General features: G+C 41.7%; 1 protein-coding gene across 2 annotated transcripts; it reads right to left on the bottom strand.

The window, feature by feature from the left end:
• Positions 1 to 5,162: 5,162 nt before the first annotated feature.
• On the bottom strand, positions 5,163 to 18,007 carry LOC124119673 (2-Hydroxyacid oxidase 1-like). Of its 2 annotated transcripts, none has more exons than XM_048402883.1 (8): positions 17,783 to 18,007; positions 16,499 to 16,650; positions 14,787 to 15,042; positions 14,360 to 14,532; positions 12,550 to 12,641; positions 11,280 to 11,438; positions 6,739 to 6,808; positions 5,163 to 5,307 (listed from the first exon to the last, which is right to left on the bottom strand). In XM_048402883.1, the coding sequence occupies exons 1-8, from the start codon at positions 17,917 to 17,919 to the stop codon at positions 5,237 to 5,239; spliced, it is 1,110 nt and encodes a 369-aa protein (XP_048258840.1). In that variant the 5' UTR covers positions 17,920 to 18,007; the 3' UTR covers positions 5,163 to 5,236. The 2 variants fall into 2 exon arrangements, with proteins under 2 accessions (XP_048258840.1, XP_046338224.2); XM_046482268.2 differs by lacking the exons at positions 5,163 to 5,307; positions 6,739 to 6,808 and adding exons at positions 10,259 to 10,495; positions 10,908 to 10,977 and having other exon boundaries at positions 17,783 to 18,006.
• Positions 18,008 to 18,243: the final 236 nt, after the last annotated feature.

The raw sequence follows: 18,243 nt of genomic DNA, 5'->3' as shown, positions 1-18,243 counted from the left end.
CCAGCTCGGTATATTTCTTAGATCATCGGTTAAATTTAGTTCTTTACATTTTCCTACTGAGAAGGACAAACGATTTGGGGAGAAATGCTTGATTTTGAACAGAAATTGCCCATGACATTTTCTCTGTTGTCTAGGGCGGTCAGGTAGCCTTGTGGTTAAGCGTTCACTCGTCACGCCGAACATTCCCCCCATGGGTACAACGTGTGAAGCCCATTTCTGGTGTCCCCCGACGTGATATTGCTGGAATATTGCTAAAAGCGACGTAAAACCTTACTCACTCACTCTCTGTTGTCTCATCGATTTTATTTGTTTGGATCACTAACCCCGGGGAACCTCTCTTACTTGTGAAATAGCAATAGTATTACTATCGCTGTATCACAACTAGGAGAGGTTAACAAGTGTTTCATTATATTCATTAAAATGCTTATATAAATGATTGAATTAAATAAATAAAACAATTTTTCTTAACCCTTGACATCACTGCTAACCATATTATATTCATTAAAATGCTTATATAAATGATTGAATTAAATAAATAAAACAATTTTTCTTAACCCTTGACATCACTGCTAACCATAGTACGCATCCCCATCCGCATCCAGCGAAGTATGACGTGAAACAGTTAACATGAGTTAACATTGGTCAACCAAATTTTGTTAGACTTTCGTCAGCATGGGTTCACCTGGCCCAGGCTTTTCAAATCGAACGCAAGCACTTAATTCCTCTCTCCCATGAGTCTGAAATGAACAACTAATCACAAGAACTCATCTGACGAGAGTTTGGTGTCCATGAAGATTAGCAAAGCGTTGAACAACATACAATCAAACAGACAAACATTAGGCGAGGCGAGCACTGGGCTCCCTCCGCATGCTTCAATCAAGAACAGTGCTATTTGAACCGGACTCAAAACGAGGGTACAGCTGGTCCATGGTAGCAATTAGTAGATTAGCAAAGCAATCCCTCGATTTACAATCATTTGTATCAGAAGACGTATTGCACTTATTTGTTATGGGTTTGAGAAAGTTACATTGGTTCATGGGCCTTTGGGATGAGCAATCGTTGGAAAGATGTAACCAAACTTTTAAAAAACCTTTATCTTTATCTCACATCTGTATAATGATATGCATACATACGAAATACATAAATAATAATGAAAATATGTTTACCTGCCCTAGAGTGTTAGCGCTCCTCGCATGCAGCCGCGAGGAGGCGAAGGGCAGAGTACCAATCTGGCTCTTTCCGACCTATATCCCCATATATACAGCATTTCTCGGCGGTTAAACGTTGAAGCGGGTCTGTCTGTCGAAAGGGTCGGAGACAGACCTACAGTATATCGCTATGAGGGAAGCGTTGACCCATATCCGTGTAGCTAGGTCTGCCTGTTGACTGGATCGGGAACAGGCATACAGTAAACTACGGTTATAACGAACACGCTTATAACGAACTGACGGATATAACGAACTTACTTTTTGGTCCCGACTGTTTGCTGTAGTTATGCTGTATATATGCTTATAACGAACTACGGTTATAACGAACTAAAATTAGTAGTCCCTTTGAGTTCGTTATAACCGTACTTTACTGTATATCATATATCCAGTTTCGGTGTAGCGAGATATTAGCACTTTTGGACAGTGTGAATAATTGACGTATCAGACCACAGGAGTAAGCATATTACAATTAGGGAGGGAACTCTTATAGAGAGGAATGGTTAAAAATAAACACACTCACAACATTGTGGGTTTCAATTTTAACAATATCTACATGTCTCGATGTGCAGATCAGCATGATAAAATAATATAACAACGTAGCTATAATTTTGAAAAGATTAATTATGAAATAATATTAATAACTTAACCACTGTAGATATATTAATGTCAACAGTATCATGTATACCACAATGATTGTGTCTACCTAATACCCCATGTTCTTTGAAAACAATAACAAAAATGTCTGAAGGAACCACATGCAAATTACAATTTGTATACTCTGGGTTACACATGTGCGCTATATGACAGTATACGTACTTGCATGAATAGGTAGGTATGCTACAAAATGTCTTTGCGCCGTGCTGATCCTCTGGATCAACCTTCTTGTAAATGAACTGTTTACGCAAGTTGGATGTTTTCCTGTGAATTAAGAGGGACAGAGTCCGTACACTACCATTAGGCGAGGCGACCCGTGAAGGTCCGGGGTAGATTAGGTCTTCAGCAACCCATGCTTGCTGTAAAAGGCGACTATGCTTGTGGTAAGAAGCGACTAAAGGGATCGGGTGGTCAGACTCGCTGACTTGGTTGAAGCATGTCATCGATCCGAATTGCGTGGATCGATGCTCATGATGTTAATCACTGGATTGTCTGGTCCAGACTTGATTATTTACAGACCGCCGTCATATTGCTGGAATATTGCTGAGTGCGGCGTTGAACAACATACAAACAAACAGACAAACATATATCGTAATTAGAATTGAGAAACAAGACAATAGATAATCGGGGGTGTCCCTAACACAGAAATAAAGTACAAATCAGTTTTAATTTTATTGTTATATGGCGCAGTCTTCAATATCAGAATCGAGGAGGTCGGGTAGCCTTGTGGTTAAAGCGTCCGCTCATCACGCCAAAGACCCGGGTTCGATTCCCGACATATGGACAATGTGTGAAGTCCATTTCTAGTGTCCCCCGCCGTGATATTGTTGGAATATTACTAAAAGCGGCGTCTAACCATACTCACTTACCCAATATCAGAATCATGTCATAAACAGCAGAGGGCCAGAACAGTGGTTGATATTACGAGCAACGTCTCAAATGGTCAGGTACGATGACACGCTTTATCAACCAAGTCATCCATCGAGCCTGACCCATTCAATTGTGTCGCAACTTCGGACAATCAGTTGAGTGCTGCAGGTAGGTTATAAGTGAACAGACGATTTTTTTCCGGGAAGTCCGCGTGACTGAATGACCAATAAATATAAGAATAGGTAAACTTCATAGGCAAATGAAGAGTATTTTACGTCCGCTTCAACTATCGGAGTGAATGGTCTTTCGCCGCGGTCGGCAATGTTGCAGATATAGGTCATGCACAACGCTGAAGTGCTTGAACAGAATTTTTAAAATAACATCCAAGAGTTACTTTCGATTCTGGGAATTATATCATTTATTTCCAATAAACCATGTTTCAAATGTTCCAGTCATATTCTTATTTCCGCCCCATCCCTGATAGTGTTGGACTGATTCAGATGAGCCATTTCAACTGTTAAAGGGGAACTAAGCTCTGTCACATTAGCAGTCTCAGCAAAGTGCTTCAGTGTGGGGCAGGCCAGAAGCTCTCGAAGTTCTCAGAAGTGAAGCTGCCGAACGCGGACACACATCCAACTATTATCCGCGACAGAGTTGCTTAACTTCACCTGACTGTTGGATTGGCATTCTAGGAATTGGTGGAGCGTGATAACGGTGTAAGAATCTTCATCGAATCGTCCCTATATGCCATAAACCACAAGTTGTTATCCATAAAGTTGTACGTTTTCTTACTTAACTTCTTTGATTTCTGACCTGTGCGCTGTACACATGACCATGTACCACAACATAAACAACCTGAGAGAATGGTCCTTGTGTGAAATATAGAGTAGAGCTTGTTTTAGTTCAGATGTGTACGTTTTGCCGATTTGTTTGTTTCAAAAAACATACGTTTCCTTTGTTGTCATATCAACAAGGAAGAAGAAATAGACGACTTCATATATTTCTTTTTTTCCTTTCAATTTTAATTGCATCTGGGTGGAAACAGATGAAAAATTATACACGGTGCGACGTGATCTCTTGAATATATACACATATCTCGAAAGAAAGGTGTAGGGGAACACGAAAAGGGTGATGTTCGTTTCACGTGACATCTCAATCAATCACATTATACGCACATATACACAATTTACACAATCTGAATAAAAAAAGGGGGCGGTGGGGTAGTCTAATGTTTAAAACGTTCACTCGTTACGCGGAAGGCCCAGGTTCGAATCTCCACATTTCTGGTGTCCCCCGCCGTGATATTGCTGGAATATTGCCAAAAGCAGCGAAAAACAAAACTCACTCACTGTATAAAGATGTGGTAAAATGTAGAAAAGTTCAGAGCTTCGAGCTGTAGTTGGATTGGTGAACCACCATGTCTCGCGAGTAACTTTCTATTCTGGGAATTATATCATTTATTTCCAATAAACCATGTTTCAAATGTTCCAGTCATATTCTTATTTCCGCCCCATCCCTGATAGCGTTGGGCTGATTCAGATGAGCCATTTCAACTGTTAAAGGGGAACTAAACTCTGGCACATTGGCAGTCTCAGCAAAGTGCTTCAGTGTGGGGCAGGCCAGAAGCTCTCGAAGTTCTCAGAAGTGAAGCTGCCGAACGCGGACACACATCCAACTATTATCCGCGACAGAGTTGCTTAACTTCACCTGACTGTTGGATTGGCATTCTAGGAATTGGTGGAGCGTGATAACGGTGTAAGAATCTTCATCGAATCGTCCCTATATGCCATAAACCACAAGTTGTTATCCATAAAGTTGTACGTTTTCTTACTTAACTTCTTTGATTTCTGACCTGTGCGCTGTACACATGACCATGTACCACAACATAAACAACCTGAGAGAATGGTCCTTGTGTGAAATATAGAGTAGAGCTTGTTTTAGTTCAGATGTGTACGTTTTGCCGATGTTTTTGTTTAAAAAAACATTCGTTTCCTTTGTTGTCATATCAACAAGGAAGAAGAAATAGACGACTTCATATATTTCTTTTTTTCCTTTCAATTTTAATTGCATCTGGGTGGAAACAGATGAAAAATACAACCAAAATATACGGTCGATTTTATCATCGTACTGACCAAGTTATTCTATCCGACATGCATTTATGGAAGCCTATCAGTTACGTTATACACGGTGCGACGTGATCTCTTGAATATATACACATATCTCGAAAGAAAGGTGTAGGGGAACACGAAAAGGGTGATGTTCGTTTCACGTGACATCTCAATCAATCACATTATACGCACATATACACAATATACTCAATCTGAATAAAAAAGGGGGCGGTGGGGTAGTCTAATGGTTAAAACGTTCACTCGTTACGCGGGAGGCCCAGGTTCGAATCTCCACATTTCTGGTGTCCCCCGCCGTGATATTGCTGGAATATTGCTAAAAGCAGCGAAAAACAAAACTCACTCACTGTATAAAGATGTGGTAAAATGTAGAAAAGTTCAGAGCTTCGAGCTGTAGTGGGATTGGTGAACCACCATGTCTCGCGAGATCTCGCTTATCCGAGCTGCACCTGAAACAAATATATATTTCAATTCTTTCGATCACTTCAGAAGGATTGTTATTTTTCGGCTTCAATTATCACTGACAGCTTCAGTACTACCCCAGGATGAAAACAAATTCCAACCAAAATTTCTATATACTTACGGAAAAACGTACCTGTGCTTCATATAAAGTGGTGTAAATATTCTGTTATTGAAAATAACAACACAATATTTGTTCATTCGTTTCATCAATGTGTTATCACAACACATTCATTGACAAATTCCATACCTGGGTGATGAAACAGCTCATTATTCTGCTGCAAGGTGACGTTACGTCCATGCTTTTGTACAAATGGTAGAATATGATCTCGAAGTCGTCCAAGTAGCGTACGCCATTCAAATTGCCATGAAAAATAATGTGTTTCTCCAATGAGTTGGTGATGCAACCCCATACCATTACACTTCCACCCCAAACTGACGACGTTGAGTAACCCAATCGTCTCCAAGACGACTGTAGACCCTTGCACGGCCATCCGATCTGTCCAGATTAAACCTTAACTCGTTTCTAAACAGTATACTGTCCCGGTCTTGTTGTCTGAACCTCAGAAACTGTCTAAACCAGGCTAGGCGTGCCTAACGGTCACGTGGAAGCAAAGTTTGGCGTATTGCTTGGCATCGGTCGGAGCCGGATGTTGAGCACCCTCAAACGGTTGCGTACGGTTCTGCCACAAATTGATCTCAAACCAGGAATTGTCCGAGCTGTTAATGTGGCAGTTTGGTTTCCATTCCGTGACGTCACACGTGGACTAAAGGTCCGTGGCATGTCAGGAGTGATGCCCTGCTCTAGATTACGTCTCCAAAGAGATAATATTGTGTTTGATGAACATTAAAATGTCGTTTTGCGCTATTCCTGTTTGCAGCATTCACAGCACAGAGAGGTCGATTAGCCGTGGTTCATGATGGTTAAACAATAGTGTATTTTTATGAGAACCTGATAATTAAACAATAATTGTGTGTTGTTCACATTAAAAAAACACGTGTGTGATCATCATGCTACCATCAAACACGCAAACATTTCAATTGTGCTTCGTGTATCAACATGCACGTGCAAAATGTGAATCACGACCTTCAAGTCAAGGAGATGTCTTCATGAATATGTACTGAAAGATGCTTTATTTAATTTATACATAGATTTAATTAATACTTATTCTTTATTGAACTTTAAATGAACCACAGTTACTTTTTGCCGTTAGTATACAAAGAAATAAAGCTTTGGAATAAAAAAGAAATTACTTACTTCTATCTTAATGTTTCATTTCTGGTGTTGCTAGAATATTGCTTAAAGCTGTAGAAAAATCTTTCATTTCAAGCATTTCAACGTCATATGCTCTCTAAAATTGGACCAAACCAAAGTAGTAGAAACCCAATCCCAAATGTTCCCATGAGTAACGGACACTAACCCAAGAGAGCCAACCCTGTTCGAAACTCAGCCTCCAAGATCTTCAGCACATTCTCAACTCCTTCGCTACCCTGGAAGACATACAGTATAAGTACATAAGTATGTAAGAATCTTATTATGTATATTTACGACGAAAATGCTGTTCTACATCCATATAGATGCTCTTCACTTTATCAGAATATCCATCCACAAATGCAAAAAAAGATACGGCCAAAGAGAAATTATGGACACAATAAAAGTATCTGCCTAAATAGAATACATGGTCAAATTGTGGAAGCATCCCAATCTGTTGAATATTAAAACGATATGAACATCCTGCTTTTCAATAATAAGAATTTACGGATTAGGAATAAAACTCAATAAGTAAACTATTCTGTTGCATCCAATTATTGATATCCATCAGGGTGTATCGATCCTGCCTGTTGTTATATGACAGTGTATTTTATTGTTTAACCATGTGTAATGTGGTTACATTGTTTGGGTTGAGATCCGGGGGACGCTCATTGCACTGTGTTTGATGACCCTGGTTTTCACAAGTCCTTGCTGAAATAAACGGCACGTCATTTGATTGTCATCTCTACTGGACTAATATGTTTGTCATTGGTTTCAAACAAACAATAATAATCATAATGCCGCATGTAAAAACACCAGGTATAAGGACTTCAGCTGGTTCTCACTGACTGGTATAAGGACATCAGCTGGTTCTCACTGACTGGTATAAGGACATCAGCTGGTTCTCACTGACTGTATAAGGACATCAGCTGGTTCTCACTGACTGTATAAGGACAGCAGCTGGTTCTCACTGACTGTATAAGGACATCAGCTGGTTCTCACTGACTGTATAAGGACATCAACTGGTTCTCACTGACTGGTATAAGGACATCAGCTGGTTCTCACTGACTGTATAAGGACATCAGCTGGTTCTCACTGACTGACAGGGTAGAATAGGTCTTCAGCAACCCATGCTTGCCGTAAAAGGTGTCTATGCTTGTCGTAAGCGGCGATTAACGGGATCAGGTGGTCAGGCTCGCTGACTTAGTTGAAGCATGTCATCGATCCGAACTGCGTGGATCGATGCTCATGATATCAATCACTGGATTGTCTTGTCCAGACTCGATTATTTGCAGACCGCCGTCATGTAGCTGGAATATTACTGAATGCGGCGTAAAACAACAAACCTAGCAAACAACCTTTACACCCAGAATCAGTTTACAAATGTTACGATGTACTCTCTCAACACAATCAGCATGTTTCCATCCCCATACTTCACAATCGTAATGTAATACTGGTAACACACGTGTCAAATAAGGTGAGGTGAAATGGGGTTTAACGTCGCGTCCAAGATTATTGCACTTATATAGCGACGTACATGCACGTGTGTGTGGCTGCTTGTACTAGTCCGGGCTGATGCCGATTTATAGTGCTAGCCCACTGAGATGAATACCCCACTCAGACACTGTATACTGACTCCGAGCCGACCAGTCCTTGTTTTAGCCCCTTAATGCCGAGCGCAAACAGGGTAACAACAAGTACCATCTTTTAACGTATTTTTGTATGACGCGGCCTTGGATCGAACCCGGGACGCTCTACCACTGGACCACGGAGTCGGTTTATTTCTAATGAAACTGATTCATATAGAAACTGTATGTCTAATGGTTGATATTTTTTTCCTGAAAATTACAACATTAGTTTTGTCAATATTGACAGTGTGACCCTCATTGTTACAGTAATAAGCAAGTTGACTGATTATAATACAGGGTGGACAGCTGTAAGAGCTGTGAGCAGATTGTGTTTATAACTTTTTAGCCCAGAGTCAATTAAACACAGGCTGTTACATCCATACATATTATAATTATAATACACATATAATATGATACATATTAATAATAGTACATGACCACCATTATATATGTTCAATGTTGCGGATTCATTGACATTCAGTCAAACATTGCCTACATGTAACATGTTACTTCGCAGTTGTCCTTGTTAGTGCATGAATCGGGAATACAGTACAGTTTTAGATCGGTTGGTTGGTTTGTTGTTTAACGCCGCATTCTGCAATATTCCAGCTATATGACGGCGGTCTGTAAATAATAGAGTCTGGACCAGACAATCCAGTGATTAATATCAAGAACATCGATCCACGCAGTTGGGATCGATGACATGTATCAACCAAGTCAGCGAGCCTGACCACCCGATCCCGTTAGTTGCCTCTTACGACAAGCAATATTGTGACTTAATCCTCTGATTCTCGTCCTTATGTCAATCTCTCTTTAAAATAAATAGGATATATTTGTCATATACCTTTACTGTCATTCTTGGTTCACGCCTCATGCATAGGTCATTTTTAAGGAGAGTTCAATGTCAGATGCTAGCATATACTTTATCAAAAACTTGTGTGTAACAACTAATCTTATTTAAAGAATATTATTCAAAATATGACACAGGCAATCAGACAGACCTGAATATGTGGACCATCTTCTCAACAGAATAACCTTGACAGTGTCTACTACCCTACCAATCACATCCATGCTGCTCTCGCTTCGCTGTGTTGGGATCAACATTGCTTCTGACTAGGCATTCCCAGTGCCTATAAACCATTCATCGTATTCTTATAGAATACACATGTGACTAGTCCACATACAAACTCAATGCAAATCCTGAGACTAACATACATGGAATATATATTATCAAACAATGTATATTCCATGAAATCAAACAGTAGTTGTATTGGATGATGTTCATTCCCTTCATTCCTGCCACGAACAATGGATGTAGTTTGAGACTCGAATATTTTACAGAACGCCGTCATATAACTGGAATATTGCTGAGTGTGGCTTTAAACAACAAACAAACAAACAAAAGCTTTCATCTGTAACACGCGACTGACAGGTGTGGATATTGCGCACGTGCCCCGCGTGAGAAGGGTAAACGACCTGTGAAGATACATTCGTCACCACTCGCCCCTTTCCGTAACCTGCAAGAGGACTCGTCCCCCTATCGATGAATGTTATGTGCGAAAATACGACAAAGCAATCAAAATGCGCGCATGATTTCAAGTTCTTCGTCAAAGAATCCCTCAGAAATATTTTTTGATTTTATATATGTCTTGCATCTAAAAATATACCAAAGACACAGTTAAATGTGTTCAATCATGCTGTATAATTCCGCACGTCCCGATGTGCTTTAAATTGCATCTGAAATATATATAATATATGGGGAAAATGTGTGAACCGTTACGCAACGAATTGACAATTGTTTGAGGTATGCCCGTTTGCGCTAAGACGGAACCCGGTCGCAAAAATGGCCACGAGAGGGGCACGAGTCGCTAATCGGCTTGTTCCGGAATAACACGAGTTGGTCATGAATGGTGAAGATATTGGATCTTCGCTACCATGCAGGACGCCCACTTTTTAAAACAAAATGCGAATATGTGCAATCTCAACGCATCTGTGTTTACCAGTAGTGGTGACTTTCGCTCGAGGGGTTTCATAGCTGTTTCACATAAACGACAAAAAACAAACTTTGCAACAGTTTTAGTGAGATAATAGTATATCAGGAATACCCGGTGTGCCTTCAGATTGGTGAGGCCACCCAACATACATGTAGTTCGTGAAGGCGATGGTGTTCAGCTTCTACCCCCCTGCCACACACAACACCTAGGGTGGGGTATGCCATAGTCTTCTCTCAGAGCTTGGAGCTGTAGTAGGATTTGTGAACCACCATGTCTCGCGAGATATCGCTTATCTTAGATGCTCCTGAAATAAAGAGTGAGTAAGGAGATTGTTTTAACGCAGCTTTAAACAGCATTTCAGTTATAGCAGGCTATAATATGTCAGCTTGATGCGGTAAAAAAAAACGATGTTATGCAGACTAAGGCGTCTGTTTCGACGAATCATTTTAGATAATCGATCCACGCAAATCGGGTATGATGACATACATCAACCAAGTCACCGAGCTTGTCCACCGATCCGTTAGTCGCCTCTTACGACAACATGAGTTGCTAAAGACCAATTCTAACCACGGTCTACCACAAGCGAACTTACTATTATTTAAGTTATTATGTGCATATTCTACTATAAGTTCGTCCAATCGGGATATCTTCATGGATATTATGTGAATAACGGTCCTGCAGCTGGACTAAACAGCTGAGACTGACCATCGACTGACCTGCTAGAGCCATGCCCGTGTTGAGTTCATCGCCCAAGATCTGCAGCACCTTCTCTGCTCCTTCACCTCCCTGGGGGACAACAACATCATCTTGTTCTTATTTCATCGTTTTTCTTCATCATATTTTAAAACACTCACCCTTTTGACAATTTAATTGAATTTTGTCCCACAACCAAACGGTTTAAAAAACAGGTTTGTAAAGCAACCCTTACTTTGTCTTTGAGAATTAAGTAAACGGTCAAAACATACAGCCTGAAGACCGTGTGCGAAAAATCAACAGTCATTATTATATATCTGAACTTCGAGATGAACTTACATATCTGCGCCAAGACTGTCAAGTAATTTTCAAGCAAGCACTCCGCAGTCACCTACCGTATGTGCTAGACCCCAGAGAATCGGCCGCCCCACGAAGACGGCACGTGCCCCCATAGCGATGGCTTTGAGGGCGTCCAACCCACTCCGGACTCCTCCGTCCAGGTAGACCTCGCACCTGTCCCCCACGGCCTCCACCACCTCCCGCAGGGCGTCCATCTAAAGTGGGGTAGATAAACACAGCCATACATTATTTCAGCATCAACAGTGCCGTGTGTTAATCTGTTTGCTGTACAGTTTTCATAGTAGACATCGGCCCGTAGGCCCAAGGCCGAAAGATTTGTTCTCGGGCTGCTGGTTTTAAAATTACGGCCTGCAGTATATAAATATTTAATTATTAAGCATTATTTCAGTATAGTGATAAACATAATTTTCATTTTTATAAACAGTAGGATTAGACCTTTCAAATGATGTATGACATGTAGTCGCAAAGATGATTTACAAGCTGATATTTTCCTGATAGATGTAGGCTTCATCTATCACCACCGAGTCTCTGGGAACTCGGTGTGATAGCAGTAACAGCTTCTGGTTGACTGGTTATGTTTTGTAATTTATATTGCAAGAGTATGTCTCCCAGCTTCTGATAAAATGTTTGGGCCGACAGTTTTTTCCACTGGGCCTACAATTTCTTTTCAAATTTGCTGACCCTTAAGTCTCTCAGTTTACTCTGATGAGTTTCAGACGCTGTTGCTGTACCTTCAAGGGTAGGATTTGACTGTCTGGTGTATGTTGTCTGACACGTACGTATTGAATTGTGGTCGTGAACAACGTGATTAAACCTTCTCCTTAGCCTTTCCTCTGTTTCATTTGTTTTGTTGTTTAATGCCACACTCGGTAATATTCAGCTATATGACGGCTGCCTGTAAATACGCGAGTCTGGACCAGACAAACCAGTCTTGATATTATGGGCAACAATCAAGGCCGTTGGGGTACGAGAACACCCTATCACCGAGCCTGACCACCCGATCCATTGAGTCGCCTCGTCCGACCTTCATATAGGTTCTATGTTTGAATTCTGAAGATTGAATGGGAATCGCTCAGCCTATCAGCATTGGAGCATGTCACGTCTCTTGCATCCTCCCGAGGCAAGGGAGTTAACTGACTGTAAACGTCCAGGACTTTTATAGCTTAACTCCCTTGCCTCGGGAAGATGCGCCTCCTGCTGTCACAAAGCCCAATAGCGGTCTTATCAGACAATATTTGAATCTGCTACCGTTTCCTGACAACTCTGACGTCCGAACTTTGTAGAACTCCCCATCCCTTTTCTCACCGTGGCGGGTACACAGTCCAGCTCCCGACCCCCGTGGTTCGACACCCACACAGCATCGGCACCGGCCTCGACAGCTTCCCGGGCCCCCTCACCTGGCAACACAGGAACATGTATGCTCAACAACAAAAGTTCCTGTGACACCAATATTTAAGTGTATTTTTCAAACAAGTAAAGTTTGGTTTTCAATATTGTAGTATATGTATGGAATCAAGTCACAAAAACGCAACTGCTACAGAAAAGCGTGCATTCCATGCAAAAGTTGACTTTTATGCAAGCCCCATGCATTTCACTACCCAAGAATGAGTATAAAAACATGTGCGTTAACGGGATTCCTGATGCATTGTTTAGCATCGTGCTGACAACAACCACTCAGAAAACAGCAAAATTACGCAATAATTCAACATTACGAAATGCCACGCATGTCCGAAAATGAGCGTCTGCAGCCATTGGGATGCTTGAAGAAAGATCGAGTCAACGTGATGTTGCAAGACAATTTAACATCCACAGAAACACCATTTGGTGTTTATGGCAACGTTGGCAACAGACAAATGCAGTCAGAGACAATCCTCGGAGTGGCAGGCCACGCGTTAATCGATTAACCAATAATCGACAAGACAACTGGATTCGAACAACACACCTACGAAATCGATTCCAGCCAGCAACAGTGACTGCGAGAAGCATCCCTGGCCTTCGACGAAGATCTTCACAAACCGTACGTCGTCGCCTCAGATGTGCAGGGATTGTCGCCAGAAGACTCGCCAGACGTCCCATTTTGACAGGAAAGCACCGCCAAGCATGTCTACAGTGGTGCAGACAGCGTCTACGCTGGACGGCCATGCAGTGGGGACAAGTTCTATTCACTGACGAGTCTCTTTTTCACCTCAGCCACAGCGATGGACGGATTCGAGTGTACCGACGACGAGGTGAATGTGGGATGAGATGGATCGGCGCCTTCGACATCAACCACGTGTTCCACAGACACTCCAGGAACTTCGAAACATGCTCCAGCAGATATGGACAGATATCCCACAGGACTTTGTGCGACGCCTGGTCCATTCCATAAGTCGAAGATGTGTTGCTTGCATCGCAACCAGAGGTTGACACACACGCTATTGATTTGTAAATTGACATTTTGGTATGTTCATGGGTTTTCTTTTTTAAATCATGCATTTTCTGAAGTCAGTATGGCAAATTAAACCATTTGAACACTTACATGAGTCTTTTATCTGTTGCAAACCGAAATTGTTTCAGATTTTGTTAAAAAAATAACTTTGCATTCCATCTTATGTCACAGGAACTTCAGAAGCTAATTCAGAAACGACTGTCCGAAATCTAAGGCTTTTCGTCATCAGAATTCCTCAATAAGGTGAGGTGAAATGGGGGTTAACGTCGCGTCAAAGATTATTGCATGTACGTGTGTGTGTTTGTGTGGCTGCTTGTACTAGTCAGGACTGATGCCGATTTATAGTGCTAGCTCACTGAGATACCTTGCCGCAGTTTAACATGAATATCCCACTCAGACACAGTATACTGACTCCGAGCCGACCAGTCCTTGTTTTAGCCCCTTAATGCCGAGCGACAGACAGGGTAACAACAAGAACCATCTTTTAACGTCTTTTGGTATGACGCGGCCGGGGATCGAACCCCGGACCTTCAGCTCCGGGCGGACGCTCTACCACTAGACCACGGAGGCTATTCCTTAATAACCAAGCGGATAGGTTACACACTGGCTAGAGTAATCTCTATTGGCAATTTGTTTTATTCAGTCACACGTACCTCTATATCCGCCGACATGTATGTTTGAAGGTACCTGTTACAATGCCCTTCGCTATCACCGGGAGTTTGGTGATGGTCTTAAGCCATCGCAGGTCGTCCCATGTTGCGGAGGAGGAAAAGAGTTTGTTGACGAACTTGCTCCATCCTCCCTCCCTCTCCTCATTAGACATCCCGTCACGTGACTTCAATCCCTCTAGCACACCTAGCCTGAAAATAAATGTGTATTCCTTGAGGCTGAAAAGAACATGAGCGTCACGACTCTTTTAAAATGCCTCATGTCAATTTCGGCTGCACACACGTTTCATGTTGTCCTTGGTTGATGCATGTCATCATATCCCGCGTAGATCGGTGCTGGGTTTTCTAGTTCAGACTCGATTATTCACAAACCGCCATCATGTAGCCGGAATGTCGTTGTGTGCGGTGTTAAACAACAAAATGAACAGTTTACTGCGGCTACTAACTTGTAAGGAGCTGGCAATGTGAAGTGGTTCCTCATCTCTGCATGGCGGCGTCCGTGCACGTGGGAGTCAACAGTTAGCGCCAGGGCCGAGAAGCCAGCATCTTCTGCTTTCCGTACGAGCCGAGTCAGCATATTTCGGTCTGAGAGGATGTGGATCTGGAACCATCGCAGACAATCTGGCACCTTCTCCCCAATCTCCTCCAGACCCGTGGTGGCAGATGTGGACAGTGTGAAACATCGGCCAAGTCGGGCACAAGCTGCAGACATGATGAAGAGCTAATATTCGGACATTAGTATGAGAGAGTAGGGTTTAACAGAGACCATATACCGATTTCTGCTCTCTGGGTTTAACGAGGCTTCTGAAAAATATTTCAGTAATATCAAAGACGTGTCAGCTTGATGTGGGAGGACAGTCCAAAGTGATGCAGGTCTTAGACGTTTACCACTGTGGTGGAACCAATGAGTACTTGCTGTGGTATATGGACTGCTTCGACTTATCGGCATTTAATGTTGTTAAAGACCATCTGGTAATGACTGTTATTAAGGAAGTTCGTGTTACCTGGAGCAAAGATTAATAGCATAATGGACAGGAAGAGACAAAAAAAATTAAAGGGACGATTAAAATGAATATCGGGTGGTTACTATACACAACGTATAAACGTAAGGAAGACCTTGTAAATATTTTACGGTCTAAGCAGCGAAGTAAAACTACAGCTGTGGCAATACATTTAAAACAAATGTTCAGCATGTCCCTTTAAGAACTTTTATGTATGCTTCATAAATACACGTGTGTGCTGTTCATATCTGGAGTGAGTGAAAATTGTTTAACGCCGCTTTTAACAGTATTCCAGTTATATCATTGCGTGTCAGCTTAATGTAGGAGGAAAGCCCGAAGCGATGCAGGTCTCAGAAGTTCCATAGGTTTCATGACGCAACTTTGTACAGCAAATTGCGACGCCTTAGACGACTGGACCACCTGTGTCCCTCTCACCTTGAAGCTGAATTATTGCACTGAATTTGTACCCTGGGCCATTAGGCCTTAATACTGAATAAACATGTCTGTCTGTGATCTGTCATCATGTGGCCCGACGGTGTGGATCTCGTTGCTCATATGCCATCAATCATTGACCCATACTTGGCCAAAACTCGGTCATAAAATTGTGGTCGTTATATATAGCTGGAACACTACTGGCTGTGATGTACAACAGTGTTCACTCACAGTGTAAGGGAACACAAGCATCATATAACTATGGACAGTACATCAAGTCAAATATGTTTAACTCATCTCCAAACCTAAAGGGATCAGGTGATCAAGCTCGCTGACTTGGCTGGTGGATGGCATCGTATCCCGATTGACAAGAAAGGACAAATATCCTACATTTATTCAAATAACAACATGCAGTGACGTAATTACAGAAAATATGGATATATACACGTCCACACAATACTTTCTTCTTAATTCAAAGCGTGGTTTCACTTTACTGACTGAGCATTCTGTAACCTGAACCTCTTGCACTAACATTACCAGACAATAGTACAAAACATAACCAGACAATAGTACAAACCATTACCAGACAATAGTACAAAACATTACCAAACAATAGTACAAACCATTACCAGACAATAGTACAAAATATTACCAGACAGTAGTATAAAACATCACCTAACAATAGTTCAACCTACTCCACGTGTTGCGGATGTGAGTGTACGTACCGCGAGCTACAGCCACCTCTCCCTCGGGGTGGGCCAGACGACACATGGCAACGGAGGACACCCCGATAGGACAGTCTACTCTCTGCCCCAGAATGGTGGTCGCCATTGATCGATTGGACACATCCCGCATATACTTCGGTCGAATCTTGTACCTGTAAACCGTATCAGTGACACTGAAGTTGCAATGCGACAAAAATGATAAAATATAGTGGTGGGAAAGCTTTAAATACGCTTTGAATATTTGGAATTCGTGTATTGATATCGAGTGACAGATAATAGTGTACAACATTGAGAATCCATTGTTGAATAGGCATTACTTACATGTTGACGGATGACAATGTAGACAAAAATTATGGATAATTTCTATATTTACTGTTATAGGCGACATTTCGGTATAGATCGATATACCATTGTCAAGCAAGGTTAAATTCTGAACATGTTACAGATAATAAATGGTAGGTGGAGGAATAAGAGTAACAACAATTGCAGACATAAGAGAGATTAACGTGAGTAGGTCAAGTAATGACAACAGAAGAATAATACTGCAACAACATGTTTATTGAGAATCCAGCAGTGAATATTTTGTTTTTACAATAAGCCGCGTCAATACCTGAAAAAACCCAGCCCTATTTAAATTGAAACAGCGTGTGTTTTGTGGCATATTAGCAGTTATATATGTGACAGTCAATTCTAGTATCTGACACTTTAAATGCGTCACCACAACATAAACCTTACTATAATTGTCACGCGTAAATTGCATGATAAAGGTACTAGCATCTGTGGCATGGGAAAAGTAATGAAGTTGGGTCCATATAATAAGTCAACTCATTGACACTTCTTGTTTCTTAACTGCCACTTAAGAGCCAAAGACCGTGATTCAAGAAGCATGTATTGAAACATTCATATTGCAAATTAACTTACACTAGTTCAGCTATGTCAGATTGTTGTGAATGTTTCCTGTGCGCGGTGTGCCTTATACATGTATTAGGAAACAAACGTCCGTTCAATAACGCCTGGATCTGGTTCGGATCATATTACCACGGGCGGATCATATTACCACGGGGAGGGGCAAATTTCCCAGGACACCGCCAGGGGGATATCTGCACGAAGACGGCAGGTCAACTATGCTCCGTGTGCATTGTGTTCTGTGATATTTACTCAGGCAATATAGTCTACGTTTACATCAAATTAGGAATGTAACGAACGATCATTTCCAATCGATATTTAATAATTCATGGTATACAAAGTAGGCCTAGATCTACATGAAGAAGACCATTGCATCACCTCCCGAAAGCATCAGTGTTATCTCTGTAGGTGTCTTCATAATTCGCCCCACTGTTGTAATATTCACGGACATACTTTGACAGTTTTGCCTCGGCTATTTGCTTAAAGTCTTCGATACACACAGGATCGGTCGCCATTCCTGGAGATGTCTCTGTTGGGTACGAGCACGAGTTATAGGGTCTGCTTACCGGTGATCCACAATAAAACGTAACCCCGGTGACGTAATCGCCACGCCCCGTTATACAGCAGGGTATTTTGAGAACAAACAACGAGCTCAAATTATGTGTCAGTATTAATGGGGTGATATTTTGAGACTAAACAATGAGCTACTTTTATATATCCGGAGGATAAGAATGATGCTCTTCCTAAGCCTGCATCCACTCACTCAAATTTCAAGGATATTAGGTATGTGTTTTGATATTTGAGTGTGGTCGGCAAGTACATTGTGTTATGAGTTACTT

This window comes from Haliotis rufescens, unplaced genomic scaffold, assembly GCF_023055435.1.
Source record: "Haliotis rufescens isolate VD_foot unplaced genomic scaffold, xgHalRufe1.0.p SCAF_3, whole genome shotgun sequence".
Taxonomy (NCBI): Eukaryota; Metazoa; Mollusca; class Gastropoda; order Lepetellida; family Haliotidae; genus Haliotis; species Haliotis rufescens.
This window is presented reverse-complemented; position numbering and strand designations above follow the sequence as displayed.

Bases quoted from the DNA above. Each gene is read 5' to 3' on its own strand.
- LOC124119673 (XM_048402883.1), bottom strand. From the start codon at position 17,919: ATGGCGACCGATCCTGTGTGTATCGAAGACTTTAAGCAAATAGCCGAG. The intron at 14,533-14,786 runs GTTAGTAGCCGC...ATTTATTTTCAG, and splicing joins ACATTGCCAGCTCCTTACAA to GCTAGGTGTGCTAGAGGGAT. The intron at 12,642-14,359 runs GTACCTTCAAAC...CTGTGTTGCCAG, and splicing joins AGCGAAGGGCATTGTAACAG to GTGAGGGGGCCCGGGAAGCT.